Source organism: Bubalus kerabau, chromosome 3, assembly GCF_029407905.1.
Source record: "Bubalus kerabau isolate K-KA32 ecotype Philippines breed swamp buffalo chromosome 3, PCC_UOA_SB_1v2, whole genome shotgun sequence".
NCBI classification, from domain to species: Eukaryota; Metazoa; Chordata; class Mammalia; order Artiodactyla; family Bovidae; genus Bubalus; species Bubalus kerabau.
Genome location: NC_073626.1, coordinates 39193528 through 39218180, shown reverse-complemented (window position 1 = coordinate 39218180; position 24653 = coordinate 39193528). Strand labels below are relative to the sequence as shown.

The 24653-nt window shown below is 43.0% G+C and overlaps 1 protein-coding gene across 2 annotated transcripts in view; it reads left to right on the top strand.

Moving 5' to 3' along the window:
- DNAH8 (dynein axonemal heavy chain 8) overlaps nucleotides 1-23413 on the top strand; it is a 328991-nt gene extending 305578 nt beyond the window's left edge. For both annotated transcript variants that reach the window (XM_055571493.1, XM_055571494.1), the window contains exons 87-90: nucleotides 2513-2665; nucleotides 2749-2938; nucleotides 20378-20499; nucleotides 22790-23413. In XM_055571493.1, the coding sequence (XP_055427468.1) occupies nucleotides 2513-2665; nucleotides 2749-2938; nucleotides 20378-20499; nucleotides 22790-23077 (753 nt within the window). In that variant the 3' untranslated portion in view covers nucleotides 23078-23413. The remainder of the gene's footprint in view (nucleotides 1-2512; nucleotides 2666-2748; nucleotides 2939-20377; nucleotides 20500-22789) is intronic.
- Nucleotides 23414-24653: the final 1240 nt, after the last annotated feature.

Sequence of the window (24653 nt, the reverse complement as noted above, 5' to 3'; positions counted from 1 at the left end):
AAATGTTTTTAAGTGGATAAGTATTATAAGTCCATACTTTGTGTGGTCCATTGTAAACGATCAGAAGACAGATGAGGCATAACACCTGTCTTCAAAGATTTTTATTTTTTATTTTTTTAAATATAAATTTATTTATTTTAATTGGAGGCTAATTACTTTACAATATTGTATTGGTTTTGCCATACATTGACATGAATCCACCACGGGTGTACATGTGTTCCCCATCCTAAACCCCCCTCCCACCTCCCTCTGGCATGTGAAAGTGAGATAAAATGCACTCTCTGTGACTAGACTGCAGGTTTGTATTACCAGAGGAGAGTTTCAAGACCTTGGGATAATTTGAGCTGCTTGGGGTTAGTCGGGACTACTTCACCAAGATCTCTGTTCTGTCATCACCCCAGCAGAATCTGAGTGGGAGGGGTGTCCCTAAATGTATTATTAGATAGGGGGAGTTTGTACTAAGAGACATCTAAAGCAGCCTCCTCTTCCAGGATTACTTATTTTTTAGTGTCCTTTTACAGAAGAGATGTGTTCTTAAAAATGTGGCTGTAAGGTACATTTAGTTAATTGAAACATAATTACAGTATTGACTTAAAAACATACTACTGTAGAAAAGACTAACTGGTTTCAGAAACATAAAAATTCTATGTAAGAGTACAGCAAATATTTTACTTATTAATAAAAATGCAATTTTAAGTTGAAACAATAATGATACTGAAAGTAAAATCAGTTCTGATTTTAGATTTTCTAGAATCTAAGTTTTAAGACACATTAAGCACGTGTCTGTAAGTGTCGGGCAAGGTGATTTGTTGGGGCTGTTAGCATATCAAAGCTACCGGGATTATTGATTTCATGCGGAAGCCAACACCTGGGCCTGATTTCTCACTTGTGTTGGTTGCAAAAGTGTTTCCATAATTTCCCTTTTCCTTACAATGTTAATTTCCACAATGCAGTCATGATCTAAGCAGGATGATATATAGGCTATTTAGCCGCTGGAGGCTGAAGGGCTCAAGATGAGAACAGAGCAATGGAGCTTGCAAAGCTGTAAGTTCTGGAACCAGGAATTTAGGTGACTACCTGAAGGTTGGTATGTCAGACTGGGTTAAAGACCTCCACTGGCACCTTTAGGGGGCTTCCCAGGTGGCTCAGTGGTAAAGGATCTGCCTGCCAATGCAGTAGACCCAGGAGACTCGGGTTTGACCCCTGGATCGGGAAGATCCCCTGGAGGAGAAAATGGCAACCCACTACAGTTTTCTTGCCTGGAAAGTCCCATGGACAGAGGATCCTGGTGGGCTACAGTCCATGGAGTCACAGAGAGCTGGACACAACAGAGCACCTGAGCATGCACGCTGGCATATGTAACTAGGATTTCGAGATCACTTGCTCAGCCTGTGCAGGTAGTCCCATCCAGGTGTTCCGTTTCACATCACTGTTCCCCTCTTGTCCCTCACACACTAGAAGTGGCCCATCTGCAGTTAATCAGAGATGGCCATTGCTGAGTAGGAAACATGGGCCCCATGCCAGAAAACCTGTTCTGTGACAGGAGGAGGGAGGGCGGTTCAGATGAGCCTAGAGCCCATCTGTCTCTAGTCTCCCATGACTCAAGAGCAGGGAGCGGGCATTCAAGAATGCTGCAGTTCCCCTGGCTTTCTGGTGACTCTGTGGACTGGTGCCTCATTCCCTCCTACTCCATGTATCTATCCTCACCCCTCCTGTTGTGGCATTTCTTTGATTGTGGCCCGCAGAAAGTTCAGATCTCTCAAGAGTTTTTGCCGGTATTCGTAGTCAGTCTTTTCTGGGGCATATGTCACTGAATTGAAATGTGTATATGTATTGGCCTATTTCCCAATAATTGTTATATTTTATTGTTCCTGTGACCAGATGCTTTTATATTGATCTCTTCGAAATGGCCAATAAATTATATACCAGAAGGAAAAAATGACAGATGCTTTATGGCCCTTCCACAAAATCAAATATTTTCATTGATTAGATTATGAAAGGCTCTCTTTAGTCACCCTAGCCAGAGCAACAACAGTTAGGATACTGCAGCCAATCATATTTATTGGTAACTGTTCTGTAAAGATTTCGGCTGTATTCACTTTCTGTGACATTTCTAATAATGATTCTACAAGTACTATGAGAAAAAGTATTCCAGACTGTACTCTTACAAAGGTTAAGTTGCAAAAGAATATTTAACTGACACTTTAGTACTTAATCATTTGGAAGGGGAAAAAAAGTAAAATTTTATCTCAGCTTTTCAAAGTATTTTTCCAATTATCAACTAAGTACGATCAGTAGGAAATAAAAATCATTTTAGTTGAACAGTAGTTTTTGAAGCCCAGAAAATGGGAAATTTAATGGCAAATTTGGTTCTGCAAGAGATATTTTAGAGTTCACTTAGGCTTGTAGAGATATATCCAGAGGAAAAAGAGACTAGAGAAAGGAGGGATCCTTGGAAAAGAAGGGGCAGATAATTTTTTTTTCATCTGCATTATTGTATGCTTTGTGTTAGGTGAAAGCTCGTTTGATAAAGATGGGGCATCTTAATTCAATGAACATATTTCTCAGACAAGAAATTGACAGAATGCAAAAAGTCATTTCAATACTTCGCAGTAGCCTGAGTGATCTAAAATTGGCCATTGAAGGCACGATCATTATGAGTGAGGTAAGCTGTGACCATCTCAGTAGCTGTTTCCCTCTTTCGTTGAATTTTCTTATTCTCAGATTTTAACTCCGTCTTTTTTCCAGAACTTGAGAGATGCTCTGGACAACATGTACGATGCCCGTATACCCCAAATCTGGAAAAGAGTGTCCTGGGACTCCTCCACACTGGGCTTCTGGTTTACGGAACTTTTGGAAAGAAATGCTCAGTTTTCTACCTGGATATTTGAAGGGAGGCCCAATGTGTTCTGGATGACTGGTTTCTTCAATCCCCAAGGTAGGTGTTCATTGGACTTGGATGTCGTGAGTGGTTGTGTAGTAGCACTGTGTGATAAAGGTATGTTACACAGAGCAGTATAGAGGCGCAGCTTGCTGCATGCTGGAATTATGCTTTCAGGGGTGTAGGCCAACAGAGGAACCTTCTATATTTGTTTTACAAATTCAGTCTGAAGTTCTGTCTGCCATATTGCTTCCTCAACATAGGGGCAAAATTCCATTTTTCTTCTCACCCACTTAAGCAAGCAAGTCAGTGGTTAGAACAATGTGAAATACTGAAAAGGTTTTGTTCAAACATTAGTTTTTAAATGTTTATGAAAGTGACAAAAATGAAGCACCAGAATATGCAAAGGAAAATGTTCCTAAGGCTCAGAAAATTAGACTGATTTTAAAAATGACCATGTGGAAAAAGTTTTATTCAGTGCACTACCAGAGTCTGTCCCTGCTTGCTTGTTTTTTTTTTACCCCTCTCCTGAAAAAGTGCTTTGTGATCTCAATGCATATATTCCTTCATTATAGAAATATTTACTGAATAAGTTTCAGACTAGATCTCGTAGAGTTCATAGAAGTTCAGAAATGCAACAATTTTTTTTTTCTTACTATGACATGGATAGTTTTTTCAAGTAACTCTTGGCAAGAATGAAGGGACACTGGGTTCCTTACAGTTCAGCACCTTATAGGCCCATTAGTAATACAATTTAAGAAGTGTTCACACTTAGAAATTTAAGATTACTATCGTTACTCCATAAGCAACTTAGCAAACACTCATATCGTTACTCTCAGCAGTATGGTTGAATTCATAAAATAATATTAAATGAAGGAAGTCAAACAGGACACATTATAATGTATATATACCATATTCTTTGTGATGTATGAATATTGTGTGATTCCATTTATGCAAGAAACCAAAATAAGTAAAATAGATCCAAGGTCTTAAAAGTCAGAATAGTGGTTACCCTTGTGGGAAAGGGCAGTGATTGCCAAAGGGCACAAGGGAGTTCAAGGGGTCTGGGAATGTTCTATTCCTTGATCTGGATATTGGTTACAGGGCTATATTCCCTTGGTGAAAATTTATCAAGCTTTATACTTATGAGTTGTATGTTTTTCTTTGTATCAGTTCAGTTCAGTTCAGTCGCTCAGTCATGTCTGACTCTTTGTGACCCCATGAATCGCAGCATGCCAGGCCTCCCTGTATAATACTTAACAAATAGTAGGCATTTATTTGTTCTCTGTGTACATGCATTCATTCAGTTCATGAATTTTCAAGTGCCTTAACATTTTCTAAATTTAAAACATTGATCATGGTGGTTTTTAGGAACTTAGCAAATTATATTGGGTTGGCCAAAAAGTTTATTCAGGTTTTTCTGTACCATCTTATGAAAAAACCCAAATGAACTTTTTGGCCAACCCAATACATGGCACATTATTATGTCAGTAGACTTTAGATTTGTGAAGAACAGCCCCAATATTTCACTTATCTGTTTTTCTCCCAGAATTCCCATTGAATTTGGGGAGGAAAACAGTTTTTATTATGGTTTTCAGATTCTTGTGTCTACTTACAAGTCTCTTTCCTCTATACCAGCCCTCAATTTGAGTAAGCTGTCACCAGGCGATTCTGAACTTGGGAGCTTAAAGAAATAACGTTTAACTTGATTAGGATTGTTCAACCATCTTTCATTTGCCAGCCCATCCACTAGGTGCTTTCAATAGAGAGAGATTTGAGACGCGGTTCCTGCCCCAAAGGCGCCCATAATCTGGTCGGTAGGACAGAAACATGAGCAACTTTAACAGAATGTGGTAAATGTTCCACCCGCGTAGAACCAAGTGCTGCACAGGCACAGAGGATAGAGAGGTACCTTCCCCCGAGGCCGGGCTTGAGAAGAGCTGCACCTGGGGCCAGCTCAACCCAGGAAGAGTGGGGTTCACAGAGGCAGAGACTGGTAAGAGCATCCCAGACAGAGACCTGAGCAGAGACAAGGCATGTCCAGGGAGAGAAGACTCGTGTGGCCTGAGCTCAGGAAGCAGGAGCAGGGGTGTCGGGGGGTGAGGTCTTCCAGGCGAGTTTGAGCTGCATCATAAAGGCAGCATAAAGTCACCAAAAATGAGGTGAAGGTAGAGTGTAGACTGAAAGAAGGCTATCCATAGCAATGACACTCTTATCAGGTCCAAGGGAGACAGCCTGAGACCTTGACCAGGTGCAGAGGAGGAGGCAGATCTGATGGAGTGATTAAATGGGGATCTTTGAGAGGGTAGGAAGTAGCAGTGGCTGAGGCTGAAGGCTAAGCACAAGACCAGGAGCCTTAGGAGAGGGGCCACTTGGGAGGATGAGCAGGGAGCCCTGGACTCGTCAGCTTGTGCAGGAGGGACATCCAGGTGGACAGGTGTGCCGGCAGACTTCAAATCAGTGATTAGGAAAAAAAAAAGGTGAGATCGTTAAGTGTATTTTTAACATTTAGAAGCCAAGGGAGTGGGGTTGATGTATTCATGGCTTTCCATAGACATAGATGGGTAAGTCATATATCACAGCACAGTCTCTTTGAGCAATTGCTTTTTTCCATTAGAAATGTGACTTTCAATAGCAAAGTATTAATATAAACTAATGTTTGTTACTATTTATTAAGAAGTATTACAAACCAGAGCAACATTTAAAGAAATATAAATACAAATCAGTTTTATTATTTGCCTTGTTAATAACACTGATCCTTTCTATTTTTTTTTTTTCTCTTCATTTCTGTTTTTAAACTGAACTTGGATTCCTTCTCTCATGGCTCACCGTGTCTCCGAAAGTCTTGCACTTATTCAAACATCCTACCTTACACACCCTTGCTTTCTGTTTGTAGCACAGAAGAGTGGAAGTCAGACGTCCCTACCTACCAATAGTTTCTCTGCTTCCTTTGCCTTTACTTGACATGGGAGACAAATCACTTGCAGTTCCATCTTACCTGGCCGAATCAGAGAGGTTGCAGCAACCCCGTGCATGTTCACAGGCGGCATGCAAGCAGATAAAGTCCTCTCCAGGTGGAAGCTTCTCTGGTCACTATCTGACGTCAGTGACTGATTTCTCGACATGGTGTAACTTCTGGGTTTTATATCGTCTAACCCAGTCCCCTTCCAGGAAATAATTTTTTGGCCCAAAAAGATTTAAGTAAATTATTTTTCAGTTTTTTTTTTTTTTTTAAGATTTTTCTTTTGATGTGGAACATTTTGAAAGTCTTTATTGAATTTGTTACAATATTGCTTCCATTTCATGTATTGGCTTTTTGGTTGAAAGACATGTGAGATCGTAGCTCCCGGACCAGGGATCAAACAAACACAACCTGCATTGAAAGGCGAAGTCTTAGCCGCTGGACCGCCAGGGAAATCTCTAAGTAAATTGTTTAAAGAAACCACGGCTTAAGTAAAACACAATGCCGTTTGCTAAGATGCCATAGTTTTTTCAGAAATATATATAGTCATAATCACCTAGATTGTAGAATGCTTGAAAATGTTTCTTTCACCTATGACCATTTGTTTTGTGTTTTTGTAATGTTACCTGGCATCTGATACTGTCTGAGGTGTGTTTCCCGTCATGCCTCTGGTGAGCGCCCCTTGGGCCTAAGTGATGCTGCAGAGACAGGTGACGGGCCTCATTTGCCACCCCCTCCCCAGCCCCAGTCTGTGTCTGATCTCATCCTGTTTGTAGCACCGTTCTGTCGCTGTGTGGTGGTCTGATATTTCGTCTTATTGAAGAGGCTGTCAGCCAGCCACCCTGGAACTAATCTCGTGTGTTCAGCCCCCTTCACAATCATTTCTGTAGCAACTGACGAGCTCAATCAGGTGGCAATTAGATTTGATTATTGACATGGTCAAGCTTTCTGTGCCCCTGACCCTGTGACATTTGTTCAATGGCCCAGCTTTGGGCATAGCGTGGACCTGCCTCCCAGTGGATAACTCAGGCTCAGGTGAACCTTTGTGCTCCACTGGGGCTTCCCAGCAGTCACTGGCGCGCACACACGCATATCGTTTAAGACCGTGCTGCTCAGCGTTCTGGAAGGATTATGTGGTCTCTTGTTCCCACAAGTGTACCTTTTCAGAGCATCATGTACACAGGACTTAGATTCTGATTTGTGTGTGTCTGTGTCATAGTTAGGGATATGTTTAAACTCAGAGATTATGAGTGGACATGAGCTTGACATCAAGCCAAGGGAGTTGCCTGCCTTCCAGAACCTTTTAATTGATAGCCTCGCTTTGCCATTCAGTTTGGTGTGACTCACAGGTGCTGCAAATGAAAGGGAGCAGAGGCTGGACGTGCTCTCACACAGAGGTGTGAGACCTGCACGGTCATTATTTTCCAAATGTTGAACTCAATCTGCAGCGTGATGCCATTTGGATGCCGAACTGCTCTAGCTTTTCTGTTTTGTTCTTTAGTGTTTTGGCAAGCCACACCAGGTCTGTTGTGCAGATATCAGCAGCAATTTAGTATTCACTACTACAAATCAAGATTTTCAGTTAGAAGGGAGTCTACTGAAGCAAGGAGACGGACAATTTTTGTCCTGTTATCTTTTGTTCCTGTAAAAATCACCGATAACCTCTTGCCTGTGTATTTGTTCTTTTTTTAAAAAAATAACGTATTTATTTATTTTTGGTCGTGCTGGGTCTTCGTTGCTGCATGTGGGTTTTCTCTAGTCGTGGTGAATGGGGGCTACTCCTCATTGTGGCGCACAGGCCTGTCACTGCGGTGGCCTCTCTCGTTGCAGAGCACAGGCTCTAGGCGCTTGGGCTTCAGTCGTCGTGGTCCATGGGCATTAGTTGCCTACAGCCCATGGAATCTTCCTGGACGAGGGACCAAACCTGTGCCCCCTGTGTTGGCAGGCGGACTCCTATCCACTGTCCAGGGAAGTCCTGTGTATTTGTTTTTAGGGCAACATTAGCAGCTGCCAGCAATTTCTGAATGCTTATCTTGAAGACAGTCATAAAAGCTGATGTCTGTTGGGCAGAAGAGTACAGCAGGGTTATTAATAGAACTTTAGGATTGGAAGGGACTGGGAATTTTTTCTAATCTTACAACAATCCCAAGTGTGCCCCAGAGGTACCCCTAATATCTGAGGAAATCTGGGTGAAGGGTTGTCAGGGTTTCAGACCTCAATCTGGGTGATAGCACTTAATGCCCTGACCCTGAATCCCAGAACCAGAGAAGGACTGTGGACACCGTAGAAACACCTCCAAGTGAATAAAAGCCCATCCTTCTCACCTTTGGTGGGGAGGGGCTTGATGCACTGGCTTCAGCCTCAACCATATCCCTTATGATTTTAGTCTCTGCCCATGGTCACCATCTTTACCCACCCTCTAGTTCCTTGTCGTTTGGCTGGCTTCATCACCACACTGAAACTGCTCTCTCCAAGGCCACCAGGTCTAGTAATCCTCCTGCTAGCTTCATTTCACACCTTGGCTTCCATCCATCACCTACCTCGGTTCTCCCCCTACCTCTCAGAGGGCTGCTTCTGAGCCCACTTTGTGGGCTCTTCTCAGGCAAGTTCTGCGCTTGGCCCTGGTCCCTTCATTGATGACCTCAGTCCTTCTCAGAGATGCAATTGTTTGTCTCTACTTATGACCGACTCGTCAAAAGTCCCAGTGTTAGCTTCTGATTCTTCCTTCCAACTGTCTCCGTGAACTATTCCATCCTCTGTAAACCTCACCAGGACTACCAGCTGTCCATCTCCCCCCTAAACCACCCTCACCAGGGTTCTGCTCTGTTTGCTTGTACCTGCCCACCCTCCAGATCACCCTGACTCTTGTAAATAGTCCCTCACATCCTAACAGCTTGAAAGAGGGAAACCAGGAATGCATAGTGTGGTGGAAGATGGTGGGGGATGGGAGGAAGGAGTAACAGATGCTGCCAGAGGTCAAGTAAGGTAGGGCCCCAGATGGCTAGATAGCCTTATCAACCAGGAGACTGCGGGCGAGAGAAGTCTCAGTGGAGTGGGTGGGGAGGTGGAGGAGTCAGATTTCAGGGTGAGTGAGAGACCAGAAAATGGGGAGACAGAGAGTGAGGGTGGAGAACATGGAAAATTCCCTTGAGAAATTGGACTTGGAAGAGAAGAAGGGAGTTGGAGGAGCAGTTGTAAGAAGAAAACATTTTCTTTCTTCTTTTAATGGCAGGACAAGCTTGAGCCTATTCAAATACTGGTGGGAAGAAGCCAGGAGAGAGAGAGAGAACAAAGATACCACAAGGTGGGAGGGGTGAAAGAAGCAGAAGGAGTGGTTCCCCAAGTGGAGGGATGCACTCCAGGCTGGGGGAGGGACACCCCACCCGCTATAACAAGGTAACAAGGAAGGAATGAGCATAGATGCCAATGAGTTTGCTGGTATGGTGGCAAGAAGTTAAGAGAATTTCCATCTGATGCTTTCTATTCTTCCCTTTGAGGAGGCAAAGTGATCTCAGGAGCAGGGTGTTAGAGGCGAGATTTATGCAGGGGTCTTGTTTTTGTATCCATTCAGCCAGTCTTTGTCTTTTGGTTGGGGCATTCAACCCATTTATGTTTAAGGTAATTACTGATAAGTATGACCCCGTTGCCATTTACTTTATTGTTTTGGGTTCGAATTTATACACAATTTTTGTGTTTCCTGTCTAGAGAATATCCTTTAGTATTTGTTGGAGAGCTGGTTTGGTGGTGCAGAATTCTCTCAGCTTTTGCTTGTCTGAAAAGCTTTTGATTTCTCCTTCATACTTGAATGAGATCCTTGCTGGGTACAATAATCTGGGCTGTAGGTTATTTTCTTTCATCATTTTAAGTATGTCTTGCCATTCCCTCCTGGCTTGAAGAGTTTCTATTGAAAGATCAGCTGTTATCCTTATGGGAATTCCCTTGTGTGTTATTTGTTGTTTTTCCCTTGCTGCTTTTAATATTTGTTCTTTGTGTTTGATCTTTGTTAATTTGATTACTATGTGTCTTGGGGTGTTTCGCCTTGGGTTCATCCTGTTTGGGACTCTCTGGGTTTCTTGGACTTGGGTGATTATTTCCTTCCCCATTTTAGGGAAGTTTTCACCTATTATCTCCTCAAGTATTTTCTCATGGTCTTTCTTTTTGTCTTCTTCTTCTGGGACCCCTATGATTCGAATGTTGTAGCGTTTAATATTGTCCTGGAGGTCTCTGAGATTGTCCTCATTTCTTTTAATTCGTTTTTCTTTTATCCTCTCTGATTCATTTATTTCTACCATTCTATCTTCTAATTCACTAATCCTATCTTCTGCCTCTGTTATTCTACTATTTGTTGCCTCCAGAGTGTTTTTAATTTCACTTATTGCATTATTCATTATATATTGACTCTTTTTTATTTCTTCTAAGTCCTTGTTAAACCTTTCTTGCATCTTCTCAATCCTTGCCTCCAGGCTATTTATCTGTGATTCCATTTTAATTTCAAGATTTTGGATCAATTTCACTATCATTATTCGGAATTCTTTATCAGGTAGATTCCCTATCTCTTCCTCTTTGGTTTGGTTTGGTGGGCATTTATCCTGTTCCTTTATCTGCTGGCTATTCCTCTGTCTCTTCATCTTGTTTAAATTGCTGAGTTTGGGGTGTCCTTTCTGTATTCTGGCAGTTTGTGGAGTTCTCTTTATTGTGGCGTTTCCTCGCTGTGTGTGGGTTTGTACAGGTGGCTTGTCAAGGTTTCCTGGTTAGGGAAGCTTTGTCGATGTTCTGGTGGATGGAGCTGTATTTCTTCTCTCTGGAGTGTAATGAAATGTCCAGTAATGAGTTATGAGATGTCTATGGTTTTGGGGTGACTTTGGGCAGCCTGTATCTTGAAGCTCAGGGCTGTGTTCCTTTGTTGCTGGAGAATTTGCTTGTTATGTCTTTCCCTGGAACTTGTTGGCCCTTGTGTGGTGCTTGGTTTCAGTGTTGGTATGGAGGCGTTTGATGAGCTCCTGTCAATTAATGTTCCTTGGAGTCAGGAGTTCCCTGGAGTCAGGGATTGGACTTAAGCCTCCTACTTCCAGTTATCGGTCTTAATTTTACAGTAGTTTCAAAACTTCTCCTTCTATACAGCACCACTGATAAAACATCTACGTTAAAGATGAAAAGTTTCTCTACTGTGAGGGTCACTCAGAGAGGTTCACAGCGTTACATGGAGAAGAGAAGAGGGAGGAGGGAGTTAGAGGTGACCCAAATGAGATGAGATGGAATCAATAGTGGAGAGAGTGGGCTAGCCAGTAGTCACTTCCTTATGTGCACTCCACAACTGGACCACTCAGAGATGTTCACGGAGTTATACAGGGAAGAGAAGAAGGAGGCAGGAGACAGAGGTGGCCAGAAGGATAAAAGGGGGAAATGAAAAGGAGGGAGACAGATCCAGCCAGTAATCAGTTCCTTAAGTGTTCTCCACCGTCTGGAACACACAGAAATTCACAGAGTTAGGTAGAGTAGAGAGGGGTTAGGGAGGAGATACAGGTGACCTGGTGGAGAAAATGGAGAGTCCAAAGGGAGAGAGAGCAGTCAAGCCAGTAATCTCGTACACTAGAGAAAAATGGGTCCTGAAGATTGGGTTCTTAAAGGTACAAAATTGGTAACAAATACATAAAAACAAAAATTAGAAATCTAGAGTAGAGTTTGGAATTTCAAAAATGCGATGTTAATGAAAAGGAGAAGGAAAAGAAAGAGAGAAAAAACGAACAAAGAAAAACAAACAAGGTCGTGAAAGTAATAAAGAAACTACAGGTACAAAATTGATAACTAATACCAAACAGCAAAAATTAAAAATCTAGAGTAGAGTTTGGAATTTCAAAAATACAACGTTAAAAAAAAAAAAAAAAGAAGAAGAAAAATAAAGAGAGAAAACAAACAAACCCACAAAAACAATGTCGCAAAAATTATAAAGAAAATACAGGTACAAAATTGATATCAAATACCAAAAAGCATAAATTAAAAATCTTGAGTAGAGTTTGGAATTGCAGATATACGATGTTATATAAAAGAAGAAGAGAAAGAAACAGAGGAAAAAAAAAGTCACAGCAATTATGAAAAAAACTATAGGTACAAAATTGATCAGAATGGGAGAAGATAATAGCAAATGAAGCAACTGACAAACAACTAATCTCGAGAATATACAAGCAACTCCTACAGCTCAACTCCAGAAAAATAAATGACCCAATCAAAAAATGGGCCAAAGAACTAAATAGACATTTCTCCAAAGAAGACATACAGATGGCTAACAAACACATGAAAAGATGCTCAACATCACTCATTATCAGAGAAATGCAAATCAAAACCACTATGAGGTACCATTTCACACCAGTCAGAATGGCTGCAATCCAAAAGTCTACAAGTAATAAATGCTGGAGAGGGTGTGGAGAAAAGGGAACCCTCTTACACTGTTGGTGGGAATGCAAACTAGTACAGCCACTATGGAGAACAGTGTGGAGATTCCTTAAAAAACTGGAAATAGACATGCCTTATGATCCAGCAATCCCACTGCTGGGCATACACACTGAGAAAACCAGAAGGGAAAGAGACACAAGTACCCCAATGTTCATCGCAGCGATGTTTATAATAGCCAGGACATGGAAGCAACCTAGATGTCCATCAGCAGATGAATGGATAAGAAAGCTGTGGTACATATACACAATGGAGTATTATTCAGCCATTAAAAAGAATACATTTGAATCAGTTCTAATGAGGTGGATGAAACTGGAGCCTATTATACAGAGTGAAGTAAGCCAGAAAGAAAAACACCAATACAGTATACTAACGCATATATATGGAATTTAGAAAGATGGTAACAATAACCCTGTGTACGAGACAGCAAAAGAGACACTGATGTATAGAACAGTCTTATGGACTCTGTGGGAGAGGGAGAGGGTGGGAAGATTTGGGAGAATGGCATTGAAACATGTAAAATATCATGTATGAAACGAATTGCCAGTCCAGGTTCGATGCACGATACTGGATGCTTGGGGCTGGTGCACTAGGACGACCCAGAGGGATGGAATGGGGAGGGAGGAGGGAAGAGGGTTCAGGATGGGGAGCACGGGTATACCTGTGGCGGATTCATTTTGATATTTGGCAAATCTAATACAGTTATGTAAAGTTTAAAAATAAAATAAAATTAAAAAAAAAAATAGAGGCGAGATTTAAGAAGTGTAGCAGAAGTCGAGAAAGAGGGCTAAGGAGGAAGGGATTGCTAGATGGCTTTGACAATCCCATCAAGGCTGCTGCTGCTGCTGCTAAGTTGCTTCAGTCATGTCTGACTCTGTGCGACCCCATAGACGGCAGCCCACCAGGGTTCCCCGTCCCTGGGATTCTCCAGGCAAGAACACTGGAGTGGGTTGCCATTTCCTTCTCCAATGCATGAAAGTGAAAAGTGAAAGTGAAGTCGCTCAGTTGTGTCCGACTCTAGCAACCCCATGGACTGCAGCCTACCAGGCTCCTCCGTCCATGGGATTTTCCAGGCAAAAGTACTGGAGTGGGGTGCCATTGCCTTCTCCGCCCATCAAGGCTAGCGGTGGCTAATCCATGGTGGCAACTGTGTGCTGTTCTCAGTTTTGCTCAGCAGCCTGGAATGGGTTTAAGAAGAAGGACACCTGGACTTGTTTAGCAGTGGAGTTCTGCTGGGTGAGTGATGAAAAAGATGGGTCTACTCTAAATAGGAGAAAAAGTGAAGAAAAGCAGGTGGAGTTGAGGACCAGGTCTTTGGAACTGAGAGGTCAAGATGCTGAGTGGGATACTGAAGAGACCCAGAAGGCGGCAGGAGGCTCCGTGAATGGGGACCAGTGGGCACTTGGCAGGGACAGTGAGGGGAGGGGCTTGTGGATGGAGGGTGATTGTCCAAGCAGCAGAGATTCTCATCCAGGGTGGAGGGGCAGTTGGGGAGGACAGGATCTTCAGGGTTGAGCCACCTTCCAGGAAGGGCAAGAAGATGGAGAGAATGTTCTGTGCAGACATGGAACACATGGGAGAGTCTGTTAACCACAGACCCACTCCAGCGGGAACAGCGTAAAGATTGGGGAAGGAGCAGAGAGGTGTAAGGTTGGGTGAAGGGAGAGGAAGCATGGAGTAGCAGAGAAGGGGCAGGGAAGGTACAGCAGTTACAGAATTACATTTTGGCATGTGAGACCCAGCAGGGTTAGCTGATCCCAACCTAGCCAAGAGAATTAGCCCCAGTGCTCCAGCTTATACTCCGTGTCCTGGATTAACAGCATTTCAGAAAATAGATGCATATCAGGGGACTCTGGGAAGACTCAGCTTGCATTACTGACAGCCTTCCTCATATTTTGCTTGTATCATAGGGCATGTCTCTTCCCACTTGACAGATTTGTTCTGCAAACAACATGCGTCCATGATCTCTTACTGGCCTGTCATGCAGATATTTTTTACAGAGCAGAGGTTCTCATTCCTGCCCGCACAGTAGAATCACGTGGGGAGGTTTTAGTACATGCTAATCCCTGGGGCCCAAACCAGTGACTTCAGAACCTCTGGGGATGAGTTCATTAGAGTCTATATAATCAGTCTTAAATATCTTTTGGTCATGCTAAGGTGCGAGGAACCCAGGCCTTAGACCATTGCTGCCCAGTATGTGGTCCAGCAACCAGCAGCAGCAACATCACCTGGGAGCTTGATAGAAATGAAGATCCTCAGGACCTACCCTCAACCTCCCTACTGAATCAGAACCAGCATTTTAATAAGCGATCTTTCCCTTGGTGTTAACTGTGAACTTTAAGAAACCCTGCCTTAAAACAGTACTGAAGCCTGGTCCCACCTCTAGAGATTCTGATTTAACTTATCTGGGCTATGACTAGGGAATTGGAAGTTTCAAAGTCTTCCCAGATATTTCAAATTTTCAGCCAAGATTAAGATCCCTACCTTACAGCATTGAACAAAGCATCAGGAAAGGTTCCTGGGGCATTTTTATTCAACTGGGTGAATCATCGTCATCTTTGCTTAATGATTTCTGACCTTTTATTTAACTTGCCAATGAACTGCATTCGCTTCTCATTTTGGGGAAAAAACTGCCTGTCATAATCTTATGGCAGGAACATCATTTCTGCTCATCTTTCACAATGCTCATGGGAGGCTTAGTAACTGACAAGACAGGAAATACTGAACAACCGAAGGCTCATTACCTAAGGACTGGTTCATTTATTAAAGGAAAGAAAGCATTGCCTATAGGATCATCATTACAGAATACCAACCAACTCCTTGTGAAATAGAGAAGAACCTTCCTGATGGTGCTCATTTTACACACTAGCAAGGTTATGCTCAAAATTCGTCAAGCTAGGCTTGAGCAGTACGTGAACCAAGAACTTCCAGATGTACAAGCTGGGTTTAGAAAAAGCACAGGACCCAGAGATCAAATTACCAACATTCATAGAGAAAGCAAGAGAATTTCAGAAAAATATCTACTTCTGCTTCCTTGGTTATGTTAAAGCCTTTGACTTTGTAGATCACAACAAACTGTGGAAAATTCTTAAAGAGACGGGAGTACCATACCACCTTACCTGTCTCCTGATAATCCTGTATGCAAATCAAGAAGCAACAGTTTGAACCAGACATGGAACAACTGACTGATTCAAAATTGGGAAAGGAGTACGTCAAGGCTGTATATTGTCACCCTGCTTATTTAACTTCTATGAAGAGTACATCATGCAAAATGCTGGGCTGGATTAATCACAAGCTGGAATCAAGATTGCGGGGAGAAATATCAACAGCCTCAGATATGCAAATGTTACCACTCTAATGGCAGAAAGGGAAGACAAACTGAAGAGCCTCCTGATGACGGTGAAAGAGGAGAGTGAAAAAGTTGGTTTGATGACATGTGTTCCCATCACTTCATGGCAAACAGAAGGGGAAAAAGTGGAAGCAGTAACAGATTTTATTTTCTTGGGCTCCAGAATCACTATGGATGGTGACTGCAAGCCATGAAATTAAAAGACACTTGTCCTTGATAGGAGCAAAGACATGACAAACCTAGACAGAAAAGCAGAGATAGAAAGCAGAAATATCATTCTGCTGACAAAGATTTGTATAGTCAAAGCTATAGTTTTTCTAGTAGTCATGTATGGATGTGAGAGTTGGACAGTAAGAAAGTTGAGCACAGAAGAATTGATGCTTTTGAACTGTGGTGTTGGAGAAGACTCTTGAGAGTCCCTTGGACAGCTGGGAGACCAAACCAGTCAATCCTAAAAGAAATCAACCCTGAATAGTCATTGGAAGGACTAATGCTGAAGCTGATGCTCCAATACTTTGGCCACCTGATGCAAAGAGCTGACTCACTGGAAAAGACCCTGATGCTGGAAAGATTGAAGGCAAAAGGAGAAGGCAGCAGAGGTTAGATAGTATTACCAACTCAATGGACATGAATCTAAGTAAACTCTGGGAGATAGTAGAGAACAGAGGAGCCTGGCATGCTGCAGTCCTTGGGGTTGCAAATAATTGAACACAACTTAGTGACTGAACAACAATAGCATTCCTGATTAGCCTTCCACGACCTTGTTTGAATTGATACCGAAAGCCTTCTACAGCTTCCTTCAAGCCAACTGATTGCACAGGTCAAACAACAATAGTTTGTTTGCTGAAATGTTAGGTCATGACTATTACAGGAATTAAGATATAACAAGTGTTAATTTAGGCCTGAGTTTCCAGAGTATAATACAAGCTTAAAAGTACATTTTGCAAAAGATCAAGCTTGACAAGTGTTTTAACAATTCATTATACTGTATGAGTTATAAAGGCAAAGAAAATTTAAGGCACCTCAGTTAGCCCACATGACACTCAGATGTTTGAATGGTTAAATCACCCATTTTTGTGTGAGTGTTTAAGTCTCATGAAAAATAGATTATTTTTGTTGAGGACTTTCCCCAACTTTTTTTTTCTCACTTCTGAGTCAAACGCATGAACGCCTGAATCACTTTTCTCACCACTGATGATTGAAATTTGGCTTAAGAATTATTAAAATTAAATTAGTGCCAAGACAAAAGTACTACTTCTCAAGCCTTTATAAAGAAAAATATATCAATAGTCTTTTAAAATTATATAGGTTTCAGAAAACAAGAGATTTTGATTTCATTAGACTTGATATCAGTCTATAAGAAAGATGATCATTCATTTTTAAAATTCGATAAAGAGCAATTCAGTGGATTTGCAATTCAGTTTGAATTCTGCAAGATCATGTTCTTCTTTTTAGGAGGCCAAAAAAAAGCTATCAAAACTTGAAAAAAATATATGTATCTTCTCCATGTTCTGAGTGAGAATGAGCCATGAAACAGTTTCCTACCCTCTGCTCTCAGGCCTCAAATTATTTATTGAACATTTTCCTTTCTTAATAGCTCAAGGTAATATGCATTCTAGATTTCGTCTCCTGGCATAACCGAGAGTGCTTCCTAAACATTAGGAGGCTTACTGCTGAAGTCAGCCAGACAATATCATGCGTATTCCCCAGCAGGGAGATGAGAGAAGGTGGTATCTCCTTAACCATACTAGAACTTTTTCAGAACACTCCACCATCAACTGAGGTCATTGTCTTGGGTGTGTTACATAAGAGAGAATCTCTCTCACCCCCTCACCTGGCGTCTACTACATTGTTCTGAGTGCCATAGCAAGTGAGGTCAAATTTGCAATTTGGAACTTAAAATATTATAGAAAAACCCAGTTTTTCAACTAGTGCAGATGGATAGTTAGTCATTATTCATGCCTTATGCATTATGACTTTGTAGATTCATAGATCAATGATGAATTTTAAAATATCATAAAATAGGGTCAATTTACTTCTGAGGATTCTACTTGGAGGCAAGCTTAAAGTTGAGTGATGAAAATGACATTTTCCTGGAGTCACTTAGAATGGAGGATTGGATTTTATTACTGTGGTCATATGTACCTGACTGGGCTTCCCAGGTGGTGCAAGTGATAAAGAACCCGCTTGCCAATGCAGGAAGCATAAAAGACCCGGGTTTGATCCCTGGATCAGGAAGATTCCCAGAGGATGGCATGGCAACCCACTCCAGTGTTCTTGCCTGGAGAATCCCACGGACAGAGGAGCCTGGAGGGCCACAGTCCATAGGGCTGCAGAGCCGGACACAACTAAAGCAAGTTGTCATGGCGTGGCATATGCCTGACTACCAAACACACGACATGTTGACTACTAAAAAAAATGGGATCCCCAGTATTTAAAGTGGAAGTTGATGTAATCACATACTTGATCAGACCATCTCAAGTGACTCCACATGTAGATTGCAGATGGGTCTTGACCAGAAATCACTGCAGGCAAATGTCTACCAAGTTTCCTACTCCCTGTATTTAACACTTTGCATCATAAAAGCATCCTTTCCTACTAGGCACTCTTAGTTTCATGAAACTTTAACTTTATAAGAATCACTTATAGGACTTCTCTGGTGGCCCAGTGGTTATGATTATACATTTCCATTGCAAAGGGCATGGGTTCGATCCCTGGTCAGGGAAGTTCCACATCCCTCCCAGTGGACCTAAAAAAAAAAAAAAAAAAAAGACCTTCAATTAGGTCCTCTGGTTGACCAACTTTTCTTTTGGATTAATGCAGGGGTTCTTCTTGAGTTTCCTAAATCCTGCTTTTAGTGAGAGCTTTGATTAACTTTATAAGATGCAAATACAACTAAATTATTTGCCTGCTTCAGATAATCAGTGGCTTCCCACCATTCACAAAGTCACCAGGTCCAAAGTCTGCCCCTGCAAAACCCTGCCTCTGCCTAACCCTGCCTCTGCCTTTGTTCTAACCTCATCTGCCATTATTGCCTTACCTGTAGGCCTAGACTTCTGTGCCTTTGCACATGCTGTTCCCTTAACTGGAATTATCCCATCTGGAAAACTCTTATTTTCAAGACTAGCCTTTGACTTCATCTTCTCAATTCAGCCGTCCCTGAGCTGTCTTCTTGAGTGGTCCACTCTGTTCTCACCTCTTTACTTACAATGACATCAAGGTGTATATCCTTCTTCCATCCACTTTCCCTGTAGACCGAATGCAGGGTCCATGGATGGCCTCTTCATCACTGTGGGCATCTCACCTCTAGCATACCTGGTATATGGTGGCCACTTCTAAGGGACTTAGCGAATGAATGAATGAATGAGTGCCTCCCCAAGTGTCTAACAATAATGAGGGAAGGACTTGAGAATGGAGAGAACTTGACTTTTTCACTAAGCAGGCTAGAGTCCTACTTTATTTATTTAAAAAAAAAAAATACTGATTCATTTGGCTGTGCCAGGTCATGGTTGCATGCAAGATCTTTAGTTGCAACAGGTAAACTCCTAGCTGTGGCATGTGGGATTTAGTTCTCTGATGAGGGCTTGAACCTGGGTTCCTTGCATTGAAAGCACAGAGTCTTAGCCACTGGACCACCAGGGGAGTTCCCATTCTTTCTTTCTAATTCTAACAGGTGTTAACTCACTGCCTGCCTTTATGCCTTGTAACTTTCCCTCTTCTTTCCACTCCCATTCAAACCTGATAAAATATTACTACTTTCGTGTTGGTTTGTGCGTTAAAGTTCTCACAGTTCATGAGTCTAGAAGTAATAGGGACACACGCTTCCAAAATTTACTTGTGATTGTGAATAAAGGAGCTCATGATTTCCAATATTAACATGGAGGCCAAAATGTAATAGATAGGTCACAGGGGACATGAGTTTTGGTGAACTCTGGGAGTTGGTGATGGACAGGGAGGCCTGGCGTGCTGCAATTCATGGGGTCGCAAAGAGTCGGACACAACTGAGCGACTGAACTGAACTGAAAGTATCCTAAGATTTTGAAGTCCATTTTGAAGTTTAAGGTATAGTTTTTAAATATGAAATGCTATTCTCCAAGATAGACTTCTCTAATTGAATCGCATGGCAATGATTTGCAAATATTACGTTTAAAGAAAGGCCACAATATACAGAACCATGTATTGTCTTAAAATAACTGTATTATGCACATTAAAACATGGAGCGTTCCTTTCCGGTGTGATTGCTTTGTTTGATCAAATTGAAAGTCAGGCTTTCTATTTTGGCATTACGCCTTATTTCCTAGACTAAATGAAATTATTCCATTAGAGCAAATAGACGCTTGATAATGGTTTGATTCCAGTTTTAATTGGAATGCTGTTCTCAGAATATTTTACCATTCCAATATTATTCCTTGATACTGGATTTTCAAACAGAGACTATATGCTAGCGCTGGGTTACAGCCCTTAGAAGACTAGAATAGTTGAAATCCCAGGGGAATTTCAAACCGCGACCTTGTCTGAGGCAGAGACGGTGCTGTTTTCTGGCTGTCTGCTGGCAAGACGTATTTGGTTGATTGAAACAAAACGTTGAAAGAAACATCCCTTCTGAGGTTTGATGTCAGCTCCTCTCGGATGGGCACACATCTGGAGATGGATAAGCAGCTAACTACACAATTCCCCCTCTTGTTACTAGGGTAGTCTGCACCAAGGCATCACGATCATTTCTTTCTCCTTTTCTAAGGCTTCCTGACTGCAATGAGGCAAGAAGTGACCCGTGCCCACAAAGGCTGGGCCCTGGACTCTGTGACCATCCACAACGAAGTTCTGCGGCAGACCAAGGAGGAGGTCACATCACCCCCTGCGGTAGGTGCCACTGGGCAAGAGCAGGGCCACTTCTGGAGCTGGGGCTCCAAGTTCAAGTTCTGCTGAACATGGACCTATGAGCATCTCCATCAGGTCCTCTGGCTTTGCAGTGAGAGTTTCCTTGGTTGTAACCAGGAGACCTCAATGCCAACTCCTCCTGCATTTGCCAGAGTGCAGATGAATGATAAACACCAGGAAGTCCCCAGACTGCATTCTTTGTAATTAGAAGTTACATTTGTGTGTGCTCAAAAGGACTTTCTACACGTCTCCATCCACTGCTGTGGGGCACTCACAGAATTAATGAGGGTTAAGGGCAGTAGTGGGTTGCCATTTTCCAGTACTCTTGCCTGGAAAATTCCATGGACGGAGGAGCCTGGTAGGCTGCAGTCCATGGGGTCGCTAAGAGTTGGACACGACTGAGCAACTTCACTTTCACTTTTCACTTTCATGCATTGGAGAAGGAAATGGCAACCCACTCCAGTATTCTTGCCTGGAGAATCCCAGGGACGGGGAGGCCTGATGGGCTGCTGTCTATGGGGTCACACAGAGTCGGACACGACTGAAGTGACTTAGCAGCAGCAGCAAGGGCAGTAGAGACTAACAGGATTGGCAGTCCTGAGCTCTGGGGCCAGTTCCAGTCATGTCCCTTCTTAGCTGCAGGACCTGGGTGGAAGGACAACTTGCCTGGAAAATTCCATGGGCAGAAGAGCTTGGCGGGCTATCATCCATGGTGTTGCAAAGAGTTGGACCTGGTGCACACACCATACCATGCCACAGATTTAATGATGGTATCTAATGTGCTAATTTTCTGGGATTGCCCATGGTTTTACTGTCAAATCATGTACTTCAGATTTTGGTTCAAGAGGTATGGTTCTTATACTCTTGGCCCACATGGGGGATTTTAGAAACACTTTGCAGCTAACATCCCTCTCTTTTATTATAATATAGAGTTCCTTTCTCTTACCCAGTCCTCACTGGAAATGGAAAAATGGTCACCATCTTCTACTTAAGTGTATCTTATGAGCTTACGTGATTGTTGGAGTCTCCCCCATGATTCCCTTTAGACTTTTTTCTTACTGAGCACATGTTCTATGGCTCGCCACTGCCTACAAGATAACGTTCAAGCTCTTCAGTCTGGTATCGACAGTCTTCCGCCGTTAAGCCCTAACTTATTTTATAACCATTGACCCTGCTGCTAAATAAAATGCTTGGACTCTCCTGACCATCCAGCCTCTCTTGATGCCCACCCTCTCTCCTCCATGTTCCCAAGCGCAGTGCGCCCTCCAAGACCCTCTCCTCCACAAGCCTCCCCGAGCACGCCAACCCACGGTCACCTTGCACTTGCAGTCACTGCGCTCGGCCTCAGTCAGTGCTGTTTGTTAGGCAGCCCCTCTAACAAACGTGTGCTGGTGTTTGAGTCCTGTCTTTTATATTTTGTTCTGTGTGTGTGTGTGTGTGTGTGTGTGTGTGTGTGTTGTCTCCTGGTTTACTGGTGAGGCCCTCAAGGGTAAGTCCTACTGTGTGAAAGGCAGATACAGGATGAGGTCAGCCAGTCTTGGACTGATTCTCCCCTGCCCTGCCCATCACTTCCGCTCTTGCTCTGCATGTCTGACCTCTGGGGGGCACTCACATGAAGTTAGAACCACCTGTTGGCTTGCTCAGTGCAGGCTGAGATCCCGAGTGGCACCGAGCTCTGAATCCTGTCCTGGGTGCTCCCTCAGGACCCTGCACCAACTCAGAACACCCCTGTCAGAGACTTTCATTTGCAGCAGAGGCAATCTGGCGGGGCTGGCTGAGTCTTTGGTCCCAGGCTGGTCACCCCTAGGCTCAAATCACCAGTAACAGAAGCATTTCTATGGCACTCATGTGCTCATGTATGTGCTTAGTCACTCAGTCATGTCTAACTCCTTGCAACCCTATGGACTGTAGCCCACCAGGCTCCTCTGTCCATGGGATTCTCCAGGCAAGAATACTGGAGTGGGTTGCCATACCCTCCTCCAGAGGATCTTCCCAACCAGGAATCAAACTGGGATCTCCTGCATTTGCAGGGGGATTCTTTACCAGCTGAGCTACCAGGGAAGACCATAGCCTCCAGCTGTGCCACAGAGCAACAGTGGGCTCAGTATTTCACCAAGGAATGCATCCACTGGTGTTTTCTTCTTTGGGGAGCGTTTTAAGATTGCTGTGCATTCTCTTTCCAAACTGATGACCTTCGTTACAGCATTGGGTGCCCATCTCCCAGCAGGTAACTTTTTAAAACTTCCTGCTATCTTCCGCTTGGCTCTTCCAGGAAGGCGTATACATTTATGGGCTGTACATGGACGGAGCAGCCTGGGACAGACGGAATGGGAAGCTCACAGAATCCACCCCCAAGGTGCTCTTCACACAGCTGCCTGTGTTGCACATCTTTGCCATCAATTCCACGGCGCCCAAGGACCCCAAGTTGTACGTGTGTCCGATTTACAAGAAGCCCAGGCGGACTGACTTGACCTTCATCACTGTGGTGTATTTGCGAACAGTCCTCTCCCCCGATCACTGGATCCTGAGAGGCGTGGCCCTTCTGTGTGACATCAAGTAAGTTCCTTTCCACCTGCTGAGGGCCCTGGAGCCAAGTGGGCAGTCAGCGCTGTCGAGAGACTCAGGGAGGCATGTCTTTCTCCCTTATAATTGCTTGATTACTCTTTCTAAATTAAAAAGTTGATATCTTACAATCACTTGGATGTGTATGTTTTCTCTCATATCAATATTTGGAAATACAATTCAAAAGTAAAGTTTTTTTTTTTATGCCAGGCAGTCATATTCCATTTATAATTATTTTTTAGATAAAGTCCTATTTTCATGTTTGAATACTTTGGAAGATTTGAATTTTTAAAAACTAAAAGTATTAATTTGTTGCATCCCAAAAAAGAGTCTAGTAGGTGCAATCGTCTCTCTCAAATAAAACCCACCTTTCCTTTTAATAACATCGACCCAAGCCTGAGTTTATGCAAGTATGCTATCTTTTGCTTGTTGTTTGCATTTGGTCCTCTCTCCGTGTTTGTGAAGTGGGAACTGGAGGGGTAGTCAGTTCCCCCTTGGGACTGATGGCTGGTGGTGTGAAATATCTGAGACAGAAAATCCACTGGGATGGCTGCCCTTGCAATTTAATTTTATTCAGTATTATTTTTAAGTGCTTTTGAGGCCCAGAGAGCTCTGAGTCTCTAGCTCTCCCCTCCCAACTCCAACTCCACAGGAGATAATGAAGCACACATTTCTAGGCAGCAAATGTAGAAGGAAAAAACAAACTCCATCAAATGAAATTAGGTTACATGCTGAATGCCTTAAACAGCAAAGTCTTTAAAAAGTGGAGCTATTTCTTACTCCGTAGCTAGTCTGAAACTCGATATGAACCTTTATTTCCTGCTAAAGGAAATTGTCAATTTAACAAAACAGATGGGGTCTTATATTGAACGTTCAGGCAGCTTCTGTCTAATGAAGAAGTGTCTCTGTGGTCTTCCCATCTAGAATCCTCTTGCCTGCCCCCAGCTAAATCCTCAAACTTCCTCCCCTCTGTCTGTTCTGAAGGAGGGGGATGTTTCAAGTTGCCTTGCTCCCCTCTCATCCCTGTGTCACTCTGATCAGAGATGGCCAAGAAAGAGCCCAGGTAAGGTGTCTAGAGAAGAACCCAGAAGAAATTCCACCATAGTCTAGAGCAGGGGTCCCCAACCTCTGGGGATCTAATGCCTGATGACCTGAAGTGGAAGCGATGTAATAATAAGAGAAATAAAGTACACAATAAATGTAATGCACTTGAATTATCCCTAAACCATCCCACCCTCCGTCGAAAAATCGTCTTCCATGAAACTGGTCCCTGGTGCCAAAAGGTTAGAGACCCCTGGTCTTGTGTACTTTCAAACAGTAGACAGTACGTTATAGGGTGCAGTGTATTCCAGCCATGGCCTCTGCTGTGCTCTTGATCCTGATTCGATGTCAAAGCCATAGCACTTTCCAGGACTGTTTTTTTAAAAATCAAGTAAGCAAGCCCCAAGTGTTTTGGCTCTTCCCTCAGCCTGTAGTCACACTAAAAAGATAGCATCCTCTGGGAAGACTGACCTGAACAGAAGCTAGCATCTGGAAGCAACCACTCTGTCTGGGTAAGCAGAGCAGAGGCAAGA